At 40.5% G+C, this 22,547-nt stretch overlaps 1 protein-coding gene across 1 annotated transcript in view; it reads right to left on the minus strand.

Annotated features, from left to right (window-relative positions):
* The window catches only part of UBE2K (ubiquitin conjugating enzyme E2 K), a 41,971-nt gene that overhangs the window by 17,595 nt on the left and 1,829 nt on the right, over positions 1 to 22,547 (minus strand). Inside the window, exon 2 of the mRNA XM_065634567.1 lies at positions 1,883 to 1,976. Within this exon, the coding sequence (XP_065490639.1) occupies positions 1,883 to 1,976 (94 nt within the window). The remainder of the gene's footprint in view (positions 1 to 1,882; positions 1,977 to 22,547) is intronic.

Genomic DNA, 22,547 nt, shown 5'->3' on the forward strand with positions numbered 1-22,547 from the left:
AGAAAGAAAAAAAAAAAAGGCAAGCTGTGACAAACCAACTCACCAGAGGAGGATGAATTCTGCTTGAATGGAAAAACAAACAAACACTAAAATCTTCCAAAACAACACCCTCCCCCCACCATTCTGATGTTTCCTAGTATCCAATTAGTTAATTTTGCAGCATCTTAACATCTGTATACTTTACAAGACCAGCTATATTTGTAGAAGAACTATTACACTAAACAGTAATCCACTTCCAAAGAGGTCACCAGAACAACTATCTATTTTAGGTCATAGCATAGTTCTCCTTTTAAACTGAAGACCCATGTTACAACCAAAAGAAATTACCTTCTTTCCAGACATTACCTGCTGACAAGTAGACACTAGTGGCTGATGAGATGAGGATAGAGAGACACGGGCGAAGGGAGGAAGGGGAAAGCCACCATTATTTGTTAGATAGCAGAGGAACTCTGGGACTCAAGTTCTGGAGGGGAGCATCTCTACCATCACAGATGGTCCTACTGTGCTACTCTCTCCCTTCCAGCCTCATTTCCTTTTTCCTCAGCTTCTGACACCTTCTACCCCTGCCCAATATTCTCAAACGTCAACCCCTGGCAGGCTGTTTCCTCACCCTTATCTGTCCTGGGGCCCAGGGGGGTGCTGGGTGCTGGGGAGACTCCCTGCTCTCCAGCTGCACCAGCAGCTCCCAGTCTGGAGCGGAAATCACAAGGGATGTCCTCCACAGTGAAGGCACAGCCACCAGATTTTCATCAGTAGCCACTAACACGTTCAAGTGCACGTACGCCTATAACCTACAAAACTATTTTCAGATGATTTCCCCACTTGATGAGAACATAATTTTCAAAATAATGACAAACAGCATGTGTCTGGTCTCTGGACAATACTCAAGTCCCAGTCTTAGTTCCAAGGCCTGGAGCAACTAGAGCAAGGGAAAACTGGGAAAATTATTTTCATTTTCAACAAAACAATTTATTTGCCTGTAACTTTCCTTGAGACATTTTTATTTACTGGAAGTTCAAATTCAAATCAAAGTAGATACCTGGCATGGAAAACTTGAATAAAACACTATTTAAAAGTAACCAAATATTAAATAAATAAATAATCCTCATTTATGATCAAGTAACTTTAATAGAAGGTGTGTCTGCCAGCTCCATATATACATTATATGCAAACAGAAAATTTACAAGTACCTGCACTATTGAGTAACTTGGTATCTCTGGTGAAGTATGCTATATTAGCTTCTGGTAAAGCTTCTCTATGTAATAAGTTATCTTGCTTTTTCCAGACTGAAGAGATGCACAACTGCTGATACCAGCTTTCATAAACAAAGTCAATAGGGTGTAATTTTTGAAGAGCTACAAATAAGTTCTACTATAGAATCCTCCACTCCAGTATAAATTAAATATTGAGACCCATGGATGACTGAGATTCATCCCAAATTTAAACTGCAATGGCATTTCTCCTTGAGATGGAAAAATGCAACAGGTTTTTGAATGACCACCATATTACATCACAGAAATACATGTACTGTTACATTAGATTCTGGAGCTCAGTTTCTTGATGCTTCGTGGCTAAGGAGCTTAAACTGTCAAGATGGTAAACAACCAAAAGGCAGCAGCATACCAATTACACTGCACAGCTTATACCTGTAAACCAACCTTTGATATGGCATAGTCTGACCTACTGTAGAACACATCTGTCTTCAGGCAACACAGAAATTGAACCGAAATATTTTTTTCAAGCTTAAAACTTGATTTTTTTTTAAAAAAAGACTATTTTAAGACACATAGCTCTACATTTTTATGCTATAATTTTACAAACAAAGCATCTCAAGACACAATTCAAAGTGTACAATGACTGCATACACAAAAACATTACTTGCCTTCATATGGTGTGTCCGGAGGTCCTGCTATTTCTCCTCTTAATTCTGTAAAATTCTCATCTACAAGATCTACTTTAATTTGATTTTTGCTCGTCTTAAAAATAAACAGAGAAACAAAGAGTCATGAGTAAGCATTTGACATACAAATTTCCCCCAAAATACGGTATTTTAAATTTTTAGAATAGTAGGTTTTTTTAAAAAAAATACATAAATAAAAATGTTAAAATATAGTAACCTCATGCAAATAGCTATCTTCCAGCTGGAATTTTACTTCATTAAAAATAGACTTTTTGTGAAGCATTAGAAATTTAAATAATATTATACTATCACTAAAATAAGCAAAGCAACCCAGCAATATAATATCTGAAGCTATATTTTAAAGTTGATTACATTTTTAAAAGACCATGATCTTTGAAATCAGGTATTAGTTCTACATATCAAACTATAAAACTAAATTGACTGAGTTACACATTGTTTTTTTTCTTGTTTAGAAGTTTAATCAATAGTAGACATGACTGTCACTTTCACTGGAATACAGAAAGACTTCCCCAAATGGATCACTCACTATTTTTAACAACACTATGATCTAAACAGAATACTGTAGTCTTGTTTAAGATCATGTTTATCTTAAATATTCAGGCGTAAGGTACAATTTATTTATAACTTGAATTTAATTGTCACCTCCTCAACATTTTCACACCCCATATCAACTTGCCTACAAAACACAGTATTTTGATACTCAAAAACCCATATGTTTTCCAGAAACAGATTCTCAGGAGTGTTTAGCCAGAGCTACTTGTTCCATTGAATTTGCCTTCCAAGTCCCGAGAGCAACATTAGTGAAATTCATCCAAATCCTCCAGCCAGTAACTTTTTTTGGGGAAACAAAGCAGAATCTCCTTTTAGAAAGACATACCATGAAGTTTTTGGAGGTAATTACACATTTGTCCATTCCACTACTTCTGTATACCATGCTCACTGACTGCACCACAGATTTCTTGAATCCTACGTTTCAGTTGTGGGGGTTTTTTTTGTTATGGGGGTTTTTTTGTTTGTTTTTCAAAGACTCGTATCATCTTCCCAAGTATTTTTAAATTGTTCCAACTAGTTCTACACCAAAAAGCCCCATGTAGCTGTGCTTCTCTCTCAGAGTAAACCTGGTTGCTGACAGCTATGAGAGAAGATTTAAGTCAGATAAAGCTGATCGTTTCCATCAACTGGTTCTTGGATCTACCAATGATGTGAACACTTAAGGATGCAGAATTCACTGAAGAACAGCTGTGAGATTCTCTCTATTTCCTTCCTGTAAATGTTCTATAGATTCAGTCCCCACTACCAAAGAGGGTGCTCTTCTGACCAGAGATGCTCACAGACAGAAAAAAAAAAAGTTTAAGTAAAAGTTTCGCCATGTGAAATACCCTAATTAAAAGTTTCAGTAATTTAATCCTATGGTGACTCGGGAGCTTTTTACATCCATAGTTACACATATATGCCTTTAAAGTTTGGGTAAAACCCCTTCACCCCACACAAATGAGGCAGCACCTGCAACTGCATACACGAAGCCAAGTGCCACACTGAAAAACAAAGATTCAACCACACTACAAATTAAGAACGCACCGTGCACCTCCAAAAATCAAAAGCCAGTATTCAGTAATGGTTCTGTTTTACGAATTTGTAGCTATAAAGTACCTTTTGTTTTAAGTCCAGCATCAGATCTTGTGTTGTCTTTCATGACCCTAGCTAAGGCATCAGAGAAAGGAAGTTATTAATAGAACTGATGAAAGTATGTTTTCAAATGTATTTTAAATTTATTTTCTTTCCTACTACTGTTCATATAATTTGCCTGACTAGAGAGCAACCAAAACAGCTTTCTTTCAAAGCTTTGTTTCCATAATACTGAGCAGCAGAAGGACAGAATGTCCCAGCATGACAGCCCTCCAATAGCCAGGCACCATAAGAAACTCCCTCTCTGAACCCAAATCAATCATAGGCAACACTTTCCTCTTATAAACTTTCCAACCCCCCTTTTAAGTTTTTTGCTCTCACTATTCCAACTGGTAGCTTGTTCCACAACATCACAATTGTTAAAAGCTCTCTAAACTACAATTTAGGTAAATTTATAATCTATTTATGCCCACCTGTGACAGCATGGTTTCCCAGCTTCAACAACTTCTTTGTATCTCTAGTATTTATTCCCCTCAAAAATATATTGTATTTATACCAATTTCCCTTTTCAGCTTTAATTTTGCTCTAAACAAGCTAAAATTTTCATCTCCCCATACTGATTTTTAAAAAACGTCTCAGCTGTATGCCCCATGACCACCTAACTAGCCCTGCATGAATGAATTTAGACAGAGTCACAGAATCAGTGCCATGAACACCGTTGCACTCACTGAAAATACGCCACAACCAGCATAACCCAAGATTAAACTTGCCTTCTTCCGCAGCAGCGTGACACAAGGCTCAGATCAAGTGATGGAGTCCCAGCAAGGCTTCCCAGGGCAGTTTTTTTCCCCCTTCAGTGGCTGCACCGTTTTTGCTCAGAGGTTCTGCCCCTGCGCATCGCCTCTGAGCTCACAAAGCAGCACATCGGTTTAAATAACCACTACAGTTAAGGAGTCACTAAAACTACCTGCTCAGGTCGCCATTCTCAGGTCTATTCAGGTTCTCCTGCTCTCCCTCTGTCAACTAGTAAGCTCCTCTCAACTTCACCTGGTAAGCTCCCAGTTGACAACAGGAGTTGTTGTTCTTCACAGGTAAACCTGTAACTTTCCACCTTGAGGACTGAAGCACCGCAAGAAGGATGAATTTCAATGAAACAATCTATGGCTAACCCATGTTGCAACCCGATTTTCTGCTCAGCATTTCACTTTTCTTCAGTGCCCTGCACACTGTTGTGTGTGCAGCCTCCATATTCGCCTTCACACTCCACTGCAATTAGTACCATGTTAGCCGCTTTTCCACAACAAACCCTTCCCAACTTCATAAATTTGTTAAAAAACAAACAAGCACCCTATTGCTAAGCCCGGTTTCTTCCAAGAGTCAGTGGATCCTGGTCCCCCACTTGAAGTGACTGCTTTCATGAGTACACCTGGAGCTGTCTCCACATCCCCAACTCCTTTGGACAGAACCTTGAGGAAAAATGGCAGGCTATTTTATACTGGTTCAGTATAAGGATTAATCTAATTCTGAGTTCAGGCTTAAATACTACGTGCTCTCCATATAAGAAATGCATTTTTTATTTACATAGCTGAAGAACCTTTTTCGTGCTATTCTGATAGACCTTTCAAGGTGCATGTCAGCTTCACCTTGCCAGTTCTAGCTTTTTGCTTCATCCCTAGAGTAATAATGACTATTTAACTGTACTGAAGTGATTATTCATCCAATTAAATCTGGAGTGTTTTCCTATAATATTTCCCCTTAATGAGGATCACACAGAATAAAATTACTTAATTTTAGCAGCTCTAGCAGAATAAATCCCTGGCCTCCACCATAATAATCTGTCTCTAAAATGTCACCAACAGCAGAGTTCTCCAAAAATGTAGCTCTGACACTAATGATCTTAGCACAGAGTTTATGAATCGACTTCTGATCTAACAACACAAGTTGATTTTCCAGAAGCAATTATTCTACAAAGACCTCATTATGCTTCCATATCGTGTCTGAAGTAGCATCATCTCCTGTTGACTCAGTAACAGTTTGGTGACTGAATCACTGGACTAGCAATTCCTGAAATATCTGAGTGGTGCCATCACTAGCAGCATTTATTTCCATAGTCTCAACGAAGGTAAATTCTGTAACAATACAATTCCCACCAGCATTTCTCACCAATGTGAGACACTCCATTGACACCAAAATTCCTTTCTAGGAATCTACAAGCCCAACACTACACCAGCAGAACTTCCATCATCACACCTGAAAATTATTTTAATCAATACTGACAAAAACATAAGAGAAAGGGAGTGGTTGCATTAACACTCCTGATATTATGCAACGCATAATGTCATTCCCTCATCTTGATTTCTTCATGTTCTAGTCAGATTATGCATAGCCTTTTCTTCTTTTTAAATGCATTCCCTGTTTCACACTGGGGCCCTAGTCAACAAATTTGTCATCTTTTAGACCACCCTAACTGCCAAGACTCCTCATGCATTGCTATAGTCATGCTTACCGAATTTTATTCTGCCTCATAGAGATTAAACCCAAGCATACATGAGGCAGAAAAGTTGGGCAAGACTCATACAAGGCACTTTCATCCATTACAAAAGCCTTATCTCTAAAAAGAAACCCAAAGGAATCAATCCTTCATGAAGAGTCATTTTGTGAACATCTTCTGAAGACCAAACACTCAACCACATTTATGACTCTAGCTGTTGCTCGATAGTATTTTGACTTGTCTTTGCCTGCCTCCTCTTTAAAAAAAATCCAGAATTACACTGTATAGTTTTATATCTGAGTATCTTCCTTGTATAGAAATACACACTCCAGCAGAAACTTTGAAGAGTAAGTTCTGCCACTGTGAAGACTTTATTACACACGTTTTCTCCACTTCTACTAAAATCCTTCTAAAGAGCAGCCCTGGACCTTGCAATATTACTCTGAGCAGACAAAAAACTCTTCTGTTCTTTGCATTCACCATGGTCTCTAGGCCCTAATGAGGAGTCCCTCAGAGTGCCCTGCCTTCCTCCTGCAGTTAATCCACCCTTTCTCCTGAGCCTTCCATGGCATCTCCTCCTCTCCAATCTGCCTTTTAACAGCTCTTTCATTTATGTTATTCATGGCTTGTTACCCTCTTCGCTAGTCCAGTACCCTCCGCTTCTAAAAATTAAAGCTTTCCTTCAGAGAAGATAAAAAGCAAAAATAGAGCCAAGACAAAACTACAACATATCAACATCATAGGAGAATGTTAAGGTAAGAATTGCACTGTTCTTCTAAGCATTTGTTTCCCATATACTACATTTAGTAAAACCTTAAATTATATATTCCAAGTTCCAAGTTCAATCTTGAGGTAAGTCTGCTTCCTGAAGATTGAAGAGATATTAAATGACTTTTTTTTTGAGTAGGAATTACAAATGCATTTGAAGCTTTTAGGCTTTACAAAAAGCCTCTAAATTCTACAGTTATTTTGATAAGTAGGCTATCGGAAAAAAGTTAACCTCAAGTAGTCAGTATAAAAATGCCTATTATCAGAGCTGGCAATGTATGGATAGATACTGGCAGGTTTAACTTAATACTGGATGATGACAGTACACAAAGAAATTTCGAGTGAAGTTATTCTAGAACCAACCAGCTCCACTTACTCCCTCCAAGATATTATCTTAACATTAGACCTTTGATGCCTGCATAAGAAAACTGGTCTAAAGAAACATAAAACGCCATATCCCTGATTCAAGGCCAGGCTGGACAGGGCACTGAGCAACACAATCTAGTTGGAGATGTCCCTGCTCATTGCAGGGGGATTTGGACTAGATGACCCTTGAAGGTCCCTTCCAACCCAAACTATTCTATCGTTCTATGAAATTCTCCACTAGGCATCCATTAGCATACATACTATGTTTTCAACTGTTGTGGCCAGAACAAAGGAAAATAAATAATGCTTATTATCAATATTAATAGCTTCAATTCACAGAATCACAGAATGTTAGGGATTGGAAGGGACCTTGAAAGATCATCTAGTTCAATCCCCCTGCCAGGGCAGGAACACCTAGATGAGGTTACACAGGAAGGTGTCCAGACAGGTTTTGAATGTCTCCAGAGAAGGAGACTCCACAGCCTCCCTGGGCAGCCTGTTCCAGTGCTCTGGCACGCTCACTGTGAAGAAATTTCTTCTTTCTTAAAAAGAATACAATAATGTAAAAATGAATTATTACTTGTATGTTCTAAGTGTATCTGTCTCACCTTACATATTCAGATACCACGTGCAAAGTTCGTACCAAATGTATCTGGGTATTAATGCTGAGATGGTAAGGAAGGATTCATAAAACCAAAAGACCACCACACACTCCCCCCCTTCCCAAGCAAACAAACAAAAAAACCCCCTACTTTAAACAGGATTAGGTTTGGTATTTAAAACCCAATGGATACTTCTGAATAATTCCAGGCATAAAAAACAAAACCCTGCTATTCCATACAGCAATTCACTATCTGCATTTGTGATTTTTATAGGTCCTGTAACATGATTTTCCTCCATCTTTAGGGGAACATACTTTACATTAGCCAAAGTACTACTATCTTCTGTTTCTTTACTTTGTTTTTACATAAAGTAACTCATAGAAAACTATAGAAATATATATGTATACATAAAAAAACCACACACACAAGAGAAAAACCCTAACCTGAAAAGAGACACATGGAAATGGTAAGTGATGTGTATAGATAAACAAGCCTACCTGTAATAAAAGCAGCCAAGTATTAAAAATCTGTAACCATTCAGTGCTTTAAGACTAGCAACTTACATATTAAGGAGAAGTTTTAAGTGACAAAAATGTTAAAGAACATACATGCCAAGATTTCAGCAAAGATTAAGGAGTAAATTTGACAAATATCCAGAAGTTTCTCAACCAATGACAACATCCACTAGCTTGCAAGAGAAGGTGTGCATATAAAACAAAAAGGTTTTCTATCGCTAATTATTTCCCAATTGCACCAACAAAAAAGTGCCTTTTTATCTTTCTTTCAGACAGAATTTTAAAATTATTGCTTAATTCCTCTATGAGGTAAATTAGCAATAAACACGTTTTAACCTACCTAAAATCTAACCAAAATTTAGTTACTTCTTTAATATAGCTACAATTTACAAATGTAAAGTAGCTACTTTTGAACATCCAAATATTTTATACTGATGCTTTAAGAACCAATATAATATTTAATAAGCCAAATTAAGTAAGAAGTAACTTCACCCTAGTCTGAAGCCATGCTCGCAAAATTGATCTATGGTACTATAAAGTTATTAGTATCTCATAAAACTCCTCTTACCCTCCCCCCCATTTTATATTCTACCATAACAGTCCTACTCTACACCAAAATCTGGCATGAACATATCTTAAGAAAGTCATAGAAAAAGATCGTCTGATTGACTATCATAATGAAATCCATATAATGCTATTTTTGCAAAAGGTCATGAGTACTCTGAGTCAACGTAAGTGTTAAGCAGAAAACTTCACCCTTTCAGTAGTAGGACTTACGCCATTAAACGAGTATTTAAATTAATGACTTAAAAAACAAAACTAAATTCATTCCTATCCCACTTACCAACCCCTTGCAAATTTGTGGATAAATATTCAAAGTAAATTTGTTTTGCCATAATCGTCACATTATTTTCTTATACTCTTTTGCTATGATACCCTTAACTCTCTCAACTTAGTCCAAATGATTCAGCTCCCTCCATATCACTGGCATGCCAGAAAGGGAGGATCCTAACAAAGCTCACCTCCTAGGCTCCAGTCTAAGAAGTCAACTACCATCCTGTTCTCTTATCTCCACGGCCTTATTTCTGTTCAAACTAACGCTCTACTTTCTCAACCCTTTGCTACCACAGAGCAGCTCAGGATAAGTATGTTGTATCTGCTTAGCTCAGCCTTCTGCAAGAAACGGGAAAACAGCAAAAAGGCAGGATTTATCACCCTACTAGGAAGCAAAGCACAGGACACTGTCCTGCAGCAAATCAGCAAATTCAACTTCAAAAATATTGAGGTTTGTAAAAACATTGATTATTTTCTTTCCAGTCACAAAGAGCTACCAAAGCAAGAGGGAATAGTTTGATACTTCACAAGTTTTCCTTCAGACTCGCTCCAGCTTGAAAGAAAAGAATCAAGCACATCTCCAGAGCCCTAAAAAACTGAAGCTTGTTATTACTGAGAAGCAGAAATGTCACACCATCACCGCAGTCACGGCTATGAAGCATCCACACTGCACTATGAGTCGAGATGAGCAGATCACATTTGCATTCTCAGATAGAGCTCTTGCTGACCTTCAAAGCACAGAGCAGTGGTCCTCTGTGAAACAAATGTTTGGGGCAGGGCAACGAGAAGAGAGGAAATTAAAGAACATTCAAGAGCAGTTTTCCTAGATAAGAAAAGGTCTCTACCAAGAAATGCATTTTCTTAAAATGCTCTCATGTTCTTTGACCCTACTCTCAATTTCAGTCTTGAAGTTCTTCCACATTTCACGTTCTATTTTACCTCACTGCATTCATATGTATGTTCTAGAGTTACGCCCGTTTCAGTTAAAAAGTGCAAGACTATTTTTGTGTACCATTTTTTTCATTTACCGATCAACATACTATGTTACTAATACATAACTCGTATTTTAATATACCTAAGGAGTTACAGATACGAATACTGTGAATTCTGTAGTACTGGTAATACACTCAGACTAGAATTTTCATATTTTTCAGAGTTTTACTTTTAAAATGCATCTTGATAAAAAATGTCTTAGAGACTAAACCTGTGTCAACCTTAAAATTCTGTATTATTACACATGTTTACATACAAAAACAATACTGAGAGGTTGGCTTGTTTTTTCCTGACAGAACACAAAATATCTCCAGTTTTTAAAATGTCTTCATTTTGCAAGACTTAGACTGGAGCATCACCAAGGAATCTAAATACCTATTCTTGGTAATGTTTAGCTGTTAAAACACCACCCTACCAAAAAATGTAAGAGCCTGTACTTTCACGGCAACTTAAGCCAGTCTAACAGCTGCCAAGGTCCTACTTTCCTCCTGGTCCTGATACAACTAATGTAAAGGAAGGGGTAGGATTTTGTGCAAGTGTTCACACAACTGCAGAGCAAACATCTGACTTTAAAATCTCTTACTAAGAAAGTTTTTTCATTTTAACCCAACTCCCTGATCTGATTCATCACAAACATTGCAAGTAAGAAGAGCACAAAACTGGGAAGAGGAGACCAGGGTGCAGGAGGAATGTGACACTGCTTCTTGGCACTGCCTGAGGACAACTTGAAAGAATTTTGAAACTTTAACTCTAGTGTCTGTCTGAAACATTTCTGACAAAATCATTGTGTCAGTGACAGGCACACAGAGGTGTAACTGACACAGCTATGCTGGTATAAGCCCAAAGTGTACTTATACAATCATTGCTTGTCTCGCTACAGGATAGTGTGGTTAAACTGGTAAAGCTATGCCACAAAAGCTGTGTACACACCAGCATACTTACAGTGCCGTGCTGGTGTAAGGGCCCCAACACAGACATGGGCTATGTCCATCTTTAAGTATGCAAGACATTTGCAGTACCAAGGAGCATTAATCGTGGGCAGGAGTTGCCGGAACCTAATCTGAGTGCCACTGAGATACTCAATATCAGAATGGGCACAGTGCAAGGGACTCCTGTTCTGGACAATCCAGTCCACAGAATCACAGAATGTTAGGGATTGGAAGGGACCTTGAAAGATCATCTAGTTCAATCCCCCTGCCAGGGCAGGAACACCTAGATGAGGTTACACAGGAAGGCGTCCAGGTGGGTTTTGAATGTCTCCAGAGAAGGAGACTCCACAACCTCCCTGGGCAGCCTGTTCCAGTGCTCCGTCACCTTCACTGAGAAGTTTCTTCTCATATTTAAGTGGAACCTCCTGTGTTCCAGTTTCTACCCATTGCCCCTTGTCCTATCATCGGTTGTCACTGAGAAGAGCCTGGCTCCATCCTCACGACACTCACCCTTTACATATTTATAAACATTAATGAGGTCGTCCCTCAGTCTTCTCCAAGCTCAAGAGATCCAGCTCCCTCAGCCTTTCCTCATAAGGGAGATGCTCCACTCCCTTAATCATCTTCGTGGCCCTGCGATGGACTCTCTCCAGCAGTTCCCTGTCCTTCTGGAACTGAGGGGCCCAGAACAGGAAACAATATTCCAGATGAGGTCTCACCAGGGCAGAGTAGAGGGGAAGGAGAACCTCTCTCAACCTACTAACCACCCCCCTTCTAATACACCCCAGGATGCCATTGGCCTTCCTGGCCACAAGGGCACAGTGCTGGCTCATGGTCATGCTGCTGTCCACCAGGACCCCCAGGTCCCTTTCCCCTACACTGCTCTCTAATAGGTTGTTCCCCAACTTATACTGGAACCTGGGGTTGTTCCTACCCAGATGCAAGACTCTACATTTTCCCTTATCATATTTCATCAAATTTTTCCCTGCCCAACTCTCCAGTCTGTCCAGGTCTCTCTGGATGGCAGCACAGCCTTCTGGTGTGTCAGCCACTCCTCCCAGCTTGGTGTCATCAGCAAACTTGCTGACAGTGCACTCTAGTCCCTCATCCAAGTCATTGATGAATATATTGAACAGTACTGGTCCCAGTACTGACCCTTGAGGCACTCCACTATATACAGGCCTCCAAATAGACTCTGCCCCATTGACCACAACTCTCTGGCTTCTTTCCTTCAGCCAGTTTGCAGTCCACCTCACTACCCCATCATCCAGTCCACACTTCCCGAGTTCAGCAGTGAGGATGCTGTGGGAGACGGTGTCAAATGCTTTACTGAAGTCAAGGTAGACCACATCCACTGCTCTGCCATCATCTGTCCACCTGGTTACGTCCTCATAAAAGGCTATGAGGTTGGTCAAGCACGACTTCCCCTTGGTGAAGTTATGTTGACTGCCCCTAATGACCCTCTTAGCCTTGATACGCATTGAGATGGTGCCAAGGATAAGTTGTTCTATCACCTTTCCAGGCATGGAGGTGAGGCTGACCGGTCTGTAGTTACCTGGGTCCTCCTTCTTGCCCTTTTTGAAGACTAGAGTGACATTTGCGTTCCTCCAGTCCTCAGGCACCTCTCCCATTTCCAACGACTTGCAAAGATGATGGAGAGTGGTCTAGCAATGACTTCAGCCAGCTCCCTCAGCACCCGTGGGTGCATCCCATCCGGACCCATGGATTTATGGATGTCCAGATTGCTTAACTGGTCCCTAACCCAGCCCTCATCAACCAAGGCAAACTCCTCCATTGCCCTGCCTTCCTCTGGGGCCTCAGGGGTACGGGGCTCCTCAGGACAGCCTCCGGCAGAGTAGACAGAGACAAAGGCGGCATTCAGTAACTGCCTTCTCTGTATCTTCTGTCACCAGGGCACCCACCCCATCCATCAGTGGGCCTACATTGCCTCTGCCTCTGGTGTTAGTTTTATCTGCCACGTATTTGAAGAAGCTCTTTCTGTTGTCCTTGACCCCTCTCGCCAGGTTTATTTCTAAGGAGGTCTTAGCTTTCCTGGTTGCCTCCCTACATCTTCCGACAACAGCCTTATATTCTTCCCAAGTGGCCAGCCCCTCCTGCCATGATATGTAAACTCTCCTCTTCAACACAGCAGTTCCCTGTTTAACCACACAGGTCTCCTGGCTCCCCTCCTTGACTTCCTACATGTCAGGATGCACTGATCTTGAGCTTGGTAGAAGCAGTCCCTGAATGCTAACCAGCTATCTTGGGCCCCTTTACCTTCAAGCAGCCTTCTCCATGGGATTTCCCCTAGCAATTGCTTGAAAAGGCCAAAGTTGGCCCTGCTGAAGTCCAGGGTTGCAATTCCGCTTGCTATTCTGTTCCTGCCACACGAGATCCTTAACTCCACCATTTCATGGTCGCTGCAGCCAAGGCAGCCCTCAACTTTTACCGCTTCAACCAGACCCTCCTTGTTAGTGAGGATGAAATCCAGCAGCACTCTACCATTTGCATCAGGAAGTTATCATCAATGCACTGGAGGAACCTCCTGGACTGTGGATGGCTGGCTGAGTAGTCCTTCCAGCAAACATCAGGGTAGTTAAAATCCCCCATAACAACCAGGGCCTGTAATGACGAGGCTGCTCTCAGCTGCCCGCAGAAGGCCGCATCAACTTCCTCACCCTGATCTGGTGGCCTGTAATAGACACCCACAACAGTATCACCCCTGCCAGCCTACCCCTTAATTCTCACCCACAGACTCTCAACTCGCTCCTCATCCGCCCCTGGACAGTACTCTATACATTTTAGTTGCTCTCTCACGTAAAGAACTACTCTACCACCTCACCTTGCTGGCCTGTCTTTCCTGAAAAGGACATAGCCATCCATGACCACATTCCAGTCATGTGAGCTGTCCCACCATGTGTCTGTAATTGCCATCAGATCATAATCTCCTGACCGAACGCAGGTTTCTAACTCCTGCTGCTTATTCCCCATGCTGCGCACATTGGTGTACAGGCATTTCAGGGAGCGAGCTGAGCACACTGATTTCACCCTAGAGGGATGAGGGGCCTCCCCGTCTTCATCAATTCTAGAGTGCTGCCCCCCTGGTGCCAGCCCAGCTACAACTCCATCCTCCTTCGAATCTAGTTTAAAGCCCTCCGAATGAGCCCCACTAATTCCTGTCCCAGCATCCTTTTGCCCCTATGAGATAAACCTTTCCCACGTACAGTGTCCGCACTGGTGTCTTATAAAACCAGCCGTTATCAAAGAATCCAAAGCCCTGCCTGTAGCACCAGTCTTGTAGCCAATCATTTATGGACTGAATTCTTCTATTCCATCCCACGTCGTCACCCGAAAATGGAAGGAGGGAAAAGAAAATAACTTGTGCCCCAGATTCTTTCAGTAGCCGCCCCAAGGCCTTGAAATCTTTCTTCATTTCCCTCAGACTACAGGATGCAGCTTCCTCCCCACCTGTGTGGAAGATCAGTAGTGGGTAGTAGTTTGCTGAGTGCACCAGGTTGGGGAATGCCCTGGTGATATCCCTGATCTGGGCTCCAGGTAGACTGCACACTTCCCTATGATGAGGGTCAACTCTGCATATTGGGCCCTCTGTCCCTCTCAGAAGGGAATCGTCTACTACAATTACCCTTCTTTCTTTCTTTTCAGAGGCAGTCTTGAGTTGTGGAGTCAACCGCCTCTTCCTATGTGACCTCGCAGGCGGGCCTTGCACCACATCCTCACCTACCTCTCCTTCAATATCCAGGGCCTCAAACCTATTACAGGGGGGCACCTGGGGAAGCAAAGCAGGTAGGGAGGAGTGCTGCCCGTGACGCCAAACTGGAACTTGCTTCCAACCCTCCTCAGCTTTTTGGTCCCCTACCTCTGCCCGACAGCAACAGGGCAGGGGCTGTCTCAGGTCTCCCCACTCTGCCCGACAGGGCAGGGTGGTCCATCACCTTTTGGGGGGTATCCGCCTGGGGCCTTTCTGACTGACAACGCCAGGGAGTTACTCCACCAGTCAATCTCTTTCTCACATTCCCTGATGGTCCTCAGTCTCTTGACCTCCTCCTTAAGCTTCACGACCATGCTGAGCAGATCTTGCACCTGCTCACACCTCACGCAGGTGAGATGCCTGCCTCCCTCCCCCGGCAGCAGCAGGCTCTGGCACTCCCTGCAGCCGGAGACCTGAAAAGCCACAGTTTGAGGCAGGCCCTCCATGTGAGTCATCACACTCCAGGAAAGCCTAAATGAACATGCAATTCTGCAGTAACGCAAGATGCATTTTCCTCAAATTTTTATGCACATCTCTGTCTTTGGCACAGAACAACTGAAAAACCCTGCAGATAAAGTATGCTTTAATAAATAGTTTGAACCGTACTTTGAATTAGTAATTTATAAACACACAAACCCATCTGAGGCAGATTCTGCACTCAATTCTGTAAGTTACCCTACTTAGGTTGCTAGTAGTTCTACATATGAAGGAATCACAGGATTCAGCTCATTTTAAATCAAGTATGCTAATTCACTTGCAGAGTTTGAAGACAGGTAGAAAGAGCTCAGTGCAGTTATTCTGCACCAGCATCCATATGGACGCCCTTATTTCGAAGGGCTTACTGAAACACCATGAAGGCTCTAAGAGTTTCCAGAAAGGCAGCAAATACAACGCAGCTATCATGATTTCCATTTATCTATTCTGCATTATTTCACAATGGCCTTCTGTACTTGAACACAATCCAACACAGCAAAAACTTAAAAATACTTTTTCACGGTTCACTTTCAGCTAAAAATAAAAAGTTACATATATATATTTGGCTTGAACTAAACTACCTATTTAAGTAAAACACAGACTAATGCATTTGTGGGTTTTGTGGTTTTTTTCCCCTTCATAAAACACTGCACAAACGTATTTTAGATTCTGAAGGCACGTCACCTTAAACCTTGATTTTCTAAAGTAACTAGGCTTATACAATCATTAGTCATTCCTTTTCCCAATGAACTGCTGATCTTACTAGCTAATAATGAATAGAAATGATGAAACAATGAACACAAATCAGTTTCCCATGTGTCTTGTGATAACAGACAAAGGTAGACAGGACAGCCACTACTAACTCGCCAACAGGAGAATGATACACAGTATGAGCTCAGCTCTCTTAGACATAAGCATAGCCAATTGGAGTTACACCATATGGCTGAGTTTTGTGGTGTCAAATAAAACTTAAGTGCTGAGCAAAGCTTTTTCTGTAGCCAGGGACATTCACGACATCACTGTCCTGTGCAGACACTTTGAAGACTAGAGAGAAGCAATCCATGGCCTTAGCACAATTGTGTTACAACATACCAGAATAACAGACACAGGTCTGGTCCTCAAACATGGTTATTTCTGCTGCTCAGAGAGGTACTTTATATATTATGCAGATACCATTTTATTAAATACTCATGGCAAGCACATTCAAGTGCTCCCAATTCAAATATTACAACTATTAACATTGATACAATCTGAAGAGAAAATGGGAGATAAGTCAGGAGTGCAAAAGTGGACTACATCCCTAGAGTGCCTTATAGAATACTATTTCTCAAAATTGTCATTCTTTGCTGTAAAAGAACTAAATTACTTATTTTCCTTATCTAAATTGCAGCAAAGTTTTACCTAGTTTGTCAGAGACAAAAAGATAGTCTGCATATTAATGATAAAGTTTAACCAAAGGCATTTTCTCCATTTAATACAAGCAGAAATTATTACTGTAAAAGTGATGAAGTATAGTAATGACAACAATCCTTACTAGGATTATGAAACAAGCTAGAAACCATTTAACGGGTGAATAATTTAAGAACTACACTAAGTATTTGCACTGGTTTAACAAGTTTAATGCAACTGAAAGACCATTGGCAATTCAGGATTGGACTGTTAACCAGCACTTCCTTGCAGTTTAGAGTTAAACAATTTTACTATGATAAAATGTTAACTTCATGTAAATTTCATACTGAGTAAAGTGAACTAACCTTAGGACTCTTCTTTCCTATACACTTCTTTCCTATTAAAGCCCAACTCCTGAAAACAAGCACAGAAGAATGAATGGGAGACTGGGAAGGTTAAAGGATTGCCTAATTCTGACTACCTTCAGGTCCACAAAGATTTGTGGTCAGACAGTAACACCTGGTAGCTGCAGCCTCACCCCTAATCCTAAACTGACTAACCCAGTCCTGTAACCAGTGACTGCTCTCTTTCCTCAGGTTTTTAAGAGATTACCAAAGACAACCAAATGAGCCGGACTCCAATGGAGACCAAGGGGGTTTTTTTGTTTTCCACTTACTCCCAAAATCTTTAGGATTCCACCAACTGATATGTAGACCATTCGCTAGGAATTTGGACTCAACTGAATACACATTAACATGAAAAAATGGCATTAACTGAACACAGGAATGAGCAATAGATCTTGCCTTCCTTGTACAAATATTCCCACTACCAATACTTCGCGAACTCATAGGCCTGGTCAAACAATCACTACCATTATATCTTAATTATTTTGAGTCACAGATTGAAGTAATATTCATAACCCTAGTCCTTATTAGGATCTATGTAATACTGATCATACAAGTGCAATGGTATTACATTCAGAGAATTTTAAAAACAGCTACATGGTTCAGATAAAGAGGCTTAAAACTACAAGTAAACAAATAATTCAGAAAGATCACCTTAGAAGCGAGAATAATAAGTAGTTTTCTTATCTGCATTTTGTTTTGAGCCAACTAATTCTTTAGGTACTAAAAAAGCGACTCAGGGACAAACTCCTTTGAAGGCGAAGATGTACAGATTAATTCTGAATTATTTTCCAGCACAAAATGGAAGATACAACACACCACAAACAGAATTAAGAAAACCAAAGATGCACTGCAATGGCATTTCAGTATCCTTTTTATATAACTATAGGAAACAGGTCTAAACCTTGCTTTGCCTAAAATCATAGGCATGGCTTGAAATACACAGTAGACAAAATTATTTTTGGCAATGTACAAAGGATGTCACAAACCACTATTTTAAAGCTAAGATGATCTCCACGTTTTGGAGAAATGCAGCTTAAAGAAGCACTAGGGATCTCATATCTACTCGATCTTCAGGGTTTGAACCCAGAACTTGTTCAGCCTGAAAACCCTGACAGCTTTGCATCTACTAGGAAAACTCCAGCCTCTGATTTGAAGAGGAGTCACTATTGTCTTACAACAGTGGAAACTTCAGAACTAAAAAGAAAAAGCCCACTTTCAAATTATTCAGTTTGTTTACAGGGGAGTTTTACCAGGCAGGGTGACAGAATTAGAGCTGCTGACTATATGTTTTCTTTCAGAAACAGAAAAAATACAGTAATTAAAACAAAAATTTATACTAGAAATACAGAATCATGGAGGAAGAGACACCTGGGTGGCCTCTAGTTCTATCTCCTGCTCAAAGCAGGTTCAATGAGAGCAGGTTGCTCAAGAACTTGTCTAGTTGAGTTTTGAGCATCTCCAAGGAGAGAGATGCCACAACCTCAGCAGTCAATCTGTTTAAATGTTTGACTCCTATCATGGTAATTTTTTTTTCCTCGGTGTCTAGTCAGAATTTCCCATGTTCCAGCTTGTGTCTGTTGCCTCCCATCCTACCCCCACGCACTTCTGAGACAAGCCTGGCTCTTCTCCAAAGCCTCTCATTAGGTATTTGTGGATGACATGAAGATGTCCCTTTGAATAGTTCTCTCAACAACATCCATTCTCTCACTGTCTAATCATACATAATGTGCTCCAGCCCCTTAACCACCCTGATGGTGTTCTACTGGGCTTACTCCAGTATATCAATGTCCTACACTGGAAAGCCCAAAACTGGACACAGTACCCCAAATATGGTCTCATAAGCACAGAGGCGAAGAATCACTTCTTGCAACCCACTGACTACATACTACCCGGTACACGGTTGGGCTGCTTTGCCACAAGAGCACTGCCGAATCACGTTCAACTAGCTGTCCACTGGGTCACACAGGTCTTCTCCTGCTAGCCTGCTGGGTTTGCAGTCAGTCCTCAGGCTGAATGCACTGGTGCATGGCACTCTTTCCTCTCAGATGCACAACTTGGTACCTACCTCTGCTGAACTTCAGAAAGTTCCTGACAGCCCATTCACTTCTCCAGCCTACTAAGACCCCATTGCTTAGCAGCCCTGTGCTCCAGCGCACTGACACCCCCGCCACCATTTTTTTATCATGCGCGAGCCTGCTGAGAGGTTGAACAGAGTACCAATTGGCACCAATATAATGTCAGTTTAAAGGCTGTCATCTTTACACCTTGTCCAACTTTACATCCTTATTTAACCAGGCATGCTCTATCTTTATTCACACAAACAGTCCCACTGCACTCACCAAGCCTCTACTGGCTTCAGTGAAGCTTTTCTTATGAACCTAGAGTTAAGCAGATGTATTAGTAGGAAATGGGCACTGTTTAAAAAAATCTGTTGCTGATTCAGAAGCCATAATAGGAGACATCTCATTCTTAGATATCTGCATGGGTTCTACATGATAAATGGGAAGAACAACAAGCACTCAACAATTTCCAACAGGCCCTTCCAGTAACACTAAAGCACAATTACTACTAAAAGTTTCCATCTATGTGAATTCAACTTCTAGCACCCAAGACTGCTCAAATATAATTAAAAAAAAGTTTTTCTGAGCCTGAAGACTAAATGCTTATGGTTTTTCCAAATAGCAAGAAAATTTTAAGAGGTGCCACTTTGCATCTTACTATGAATTGATACAAATCACAAGACCGCTACAGGCAACAATGAAAGCAAACACCAGAGCTACTAGAACTCTAAAAGACTAAGAAGAGACATAGTATAGCAGACTACCATTACCTTTCCCTTTTCCCTTTCTCCTGTAAACCACAAAAACACACAGTGGACTCCAAAATAAACACCCACTTCCTTCTTGGAAATGAAGTACCATTTTGGCCATTTTTTGCCATTATTTTGCCAAAATTTTGCCATTAACCTACTACCTCCACTTGAATGTTATTTTGGATTCAAGCAAGCTACAAATTTTAACTGCTACTTCAGATATCTGCTCATGCAGATATTCATATTACATAACTGCAGCTGAGTTTAATTTATTCTCAGCTCTATCTGGGCTTACCTCCCATGCAGATAAGCCCCTGCCTCTTGATATTCGTAAGAGAAGAATATTTTGTGGTAGAGATACCAGCAACTCTCTTCTTGCTAGGAGGAAGGCTTGTTTCCCAATGCATTAACTTCAGTACCAGAACAGTCGTTTCACCGCGTCTATTAGCCTCTGACTTACAGATGGCCAGAAACCACCTCCCATTTCTACATTATCCAAGAAACTGGACGGCAAATTAAACACTGAATCCTTCAATGCTACCATAATACACTTTCTTCAAAGCGTAATACACGATGTTCTATTAAAATATGAAAACAAGTCACACGTTGTTTAACATACTCAATGAATTACAAATAGTTTTCAGCATCAGTCTTTAGGTGACCACAAGATTTTTCAACACATTCCTGTTCATTGTTAAAGGCCAGAACGACTCTTCCTCTCATAAGACTGCTGCTTACAAACAGAGAGCAGGTAAGGATTTGGCTACTCACTGCAGCATTCCAGTAGCTCTATTCTGAAATAATACCAGCTAACCTTCACCAAAGCCTTCTCCCACTTATCAAAAGGGAGATACTATTCTCCCTCCACCTGTTTATTGGTTTCTCCATTATGCTGCAGCCCCATGCTTTTGTTCAAAATATGCTTTGCAGCTTTAGAATTTCAGTCCATAAAACCAAGATAACAGGTCAACGAAATGACAGAACAGGAAAAGATATGAAGTTGAGCGACTGATGCCTTGCCTGGACTAGGATTTGGAGTATGATGCGATTTAGTGTACTGCTTACTCCTTCTAGAATTTTAATACAAGCACAGTACAGTACCCTTAAAACATATTTAACCAGTCAAGTTACTACCTGTACTAACTTACCAGCTTCATCTTTGTTAAAGATGCAGCACCTCATCCATCTTAGAATGTTAAAGGTTTTTCCACACAGAAAAGTAAAAAGTTTTATTTAAATCACACTTTGGAGAGCACTCCTGGCAAAAAACCTGTTGGTTTCATGTATTTAATTCAAATATTAAAGAGATGCAAAGTTATAAGGATCTCTATTAAATACACAATATCTCATTCTTAAGTTTATGTGTAAGGCTTGTAATAAAACTAGAAATAATAAAACAAGCAGAGCAAAAATGCTTCTGTTGCTCAAGTGTGAAAAGACTTTAAATGCTTTTTCAAAATAGGCAAGAAGCCACAGACTCAAAAAAATCTTTCATCTCTTACCTGTAAACCAGAGATTAATATAAAGTCTAAAATTCACATTTTAGTGATTTCCTAAAAATGCCAGTTAAGTAAACAGAAAGCGCTAAGTATAGGAAAAGTATATTTAGTCATATGAATAGCAAGGATTCATAGAATCCTTGTCCAAGGATTCACAGATCCTTACCCATAGCACAGATAAACACACTTTTCAGAACTCTTCCTTCATTGATATTTAGAAGTGAAATTTGGTGATTCCTATACATACTTCAAATGCAGAAGGAATTAATTGCCATCCAGCTGCTCCCTTTTAGAAACATTTTTCCTTCCACCACCCCATTTCAGCTCAAAGGTGAGTACTAGAAGACAGAGCACAAACTTCCCATGTACTTTTTGCAAGCATGCCTGTCCCATCCCCGCGCCCCCAGGCATTTGTGCTGATATTGCATCTGCAAAGAAACAGGTGGTCTGCTCTTCATGTTCAGGTGTAGCTCAAAGCATCAAATCAAGAATAATTTAAGTGCAGATAATGTGAGCCACTTTGCCTTCAGAGGGGGACTTAAAGCTTCTAAATAAAAAATTTAGCATCACCATTCATGAAAGCTTTTTTAAAGAAACAAAGTATAATAATCGTTTTAGCACACAAATAACTTAGGGAAAAAAGGCCTTTTTTCCTCTTTGATTTGTAATATTTAGTTACAGCTCCACTCACCACCTCACTCCATATGTTTTCATGCTCAGTGGTACTGACACCATAGTCTGACTGCCTTTGAATTTACAAACATTCACAAAAACTTTGCTTGCAACTCAGGCAACTATTGAGTAATGCTGAAATTCTGCATTCAAGATAGGGGAGTTAGTATATTCTGTAAACAGCAATTTCATATATACTGCTGTATCAGTCTAACATTCATATGCAGCTTGCTAATGGCAGGAAAAAGAAGAAATATCAAACTCTTCTGTATTTTAATTTTAAAATTCCATCACGTTAGTTTCATAAGACTTGTGGTCTTCTTTTTGGGAAACTTTAGGCAGCTTAAAGGCAATTTCATATTATTTATTTCCAACATTCTGCACTGAACTCTTCAATACACAGACTAAATAAACAGGAAAGATGAAAAATGTGCTCACTAGATCCAAGCTTTACAGTAAGAAAATTCAGTATAGACCTCC

This window comes from Caloenas nicobarica, chromosome 4, assembly GCF_036013445.1.
Source record: "Caloenas nicobarica isolate bCalNic1 chromosome 4, bCalNic1.hap1, whole genome shotgun sequence".
Classification (NCBI taxonomy): Eukaryota; Metazoa; Chordata; class Aves; order Columbiformes; family Columbidae; genus Caloenas; species Caloenas nicobarica.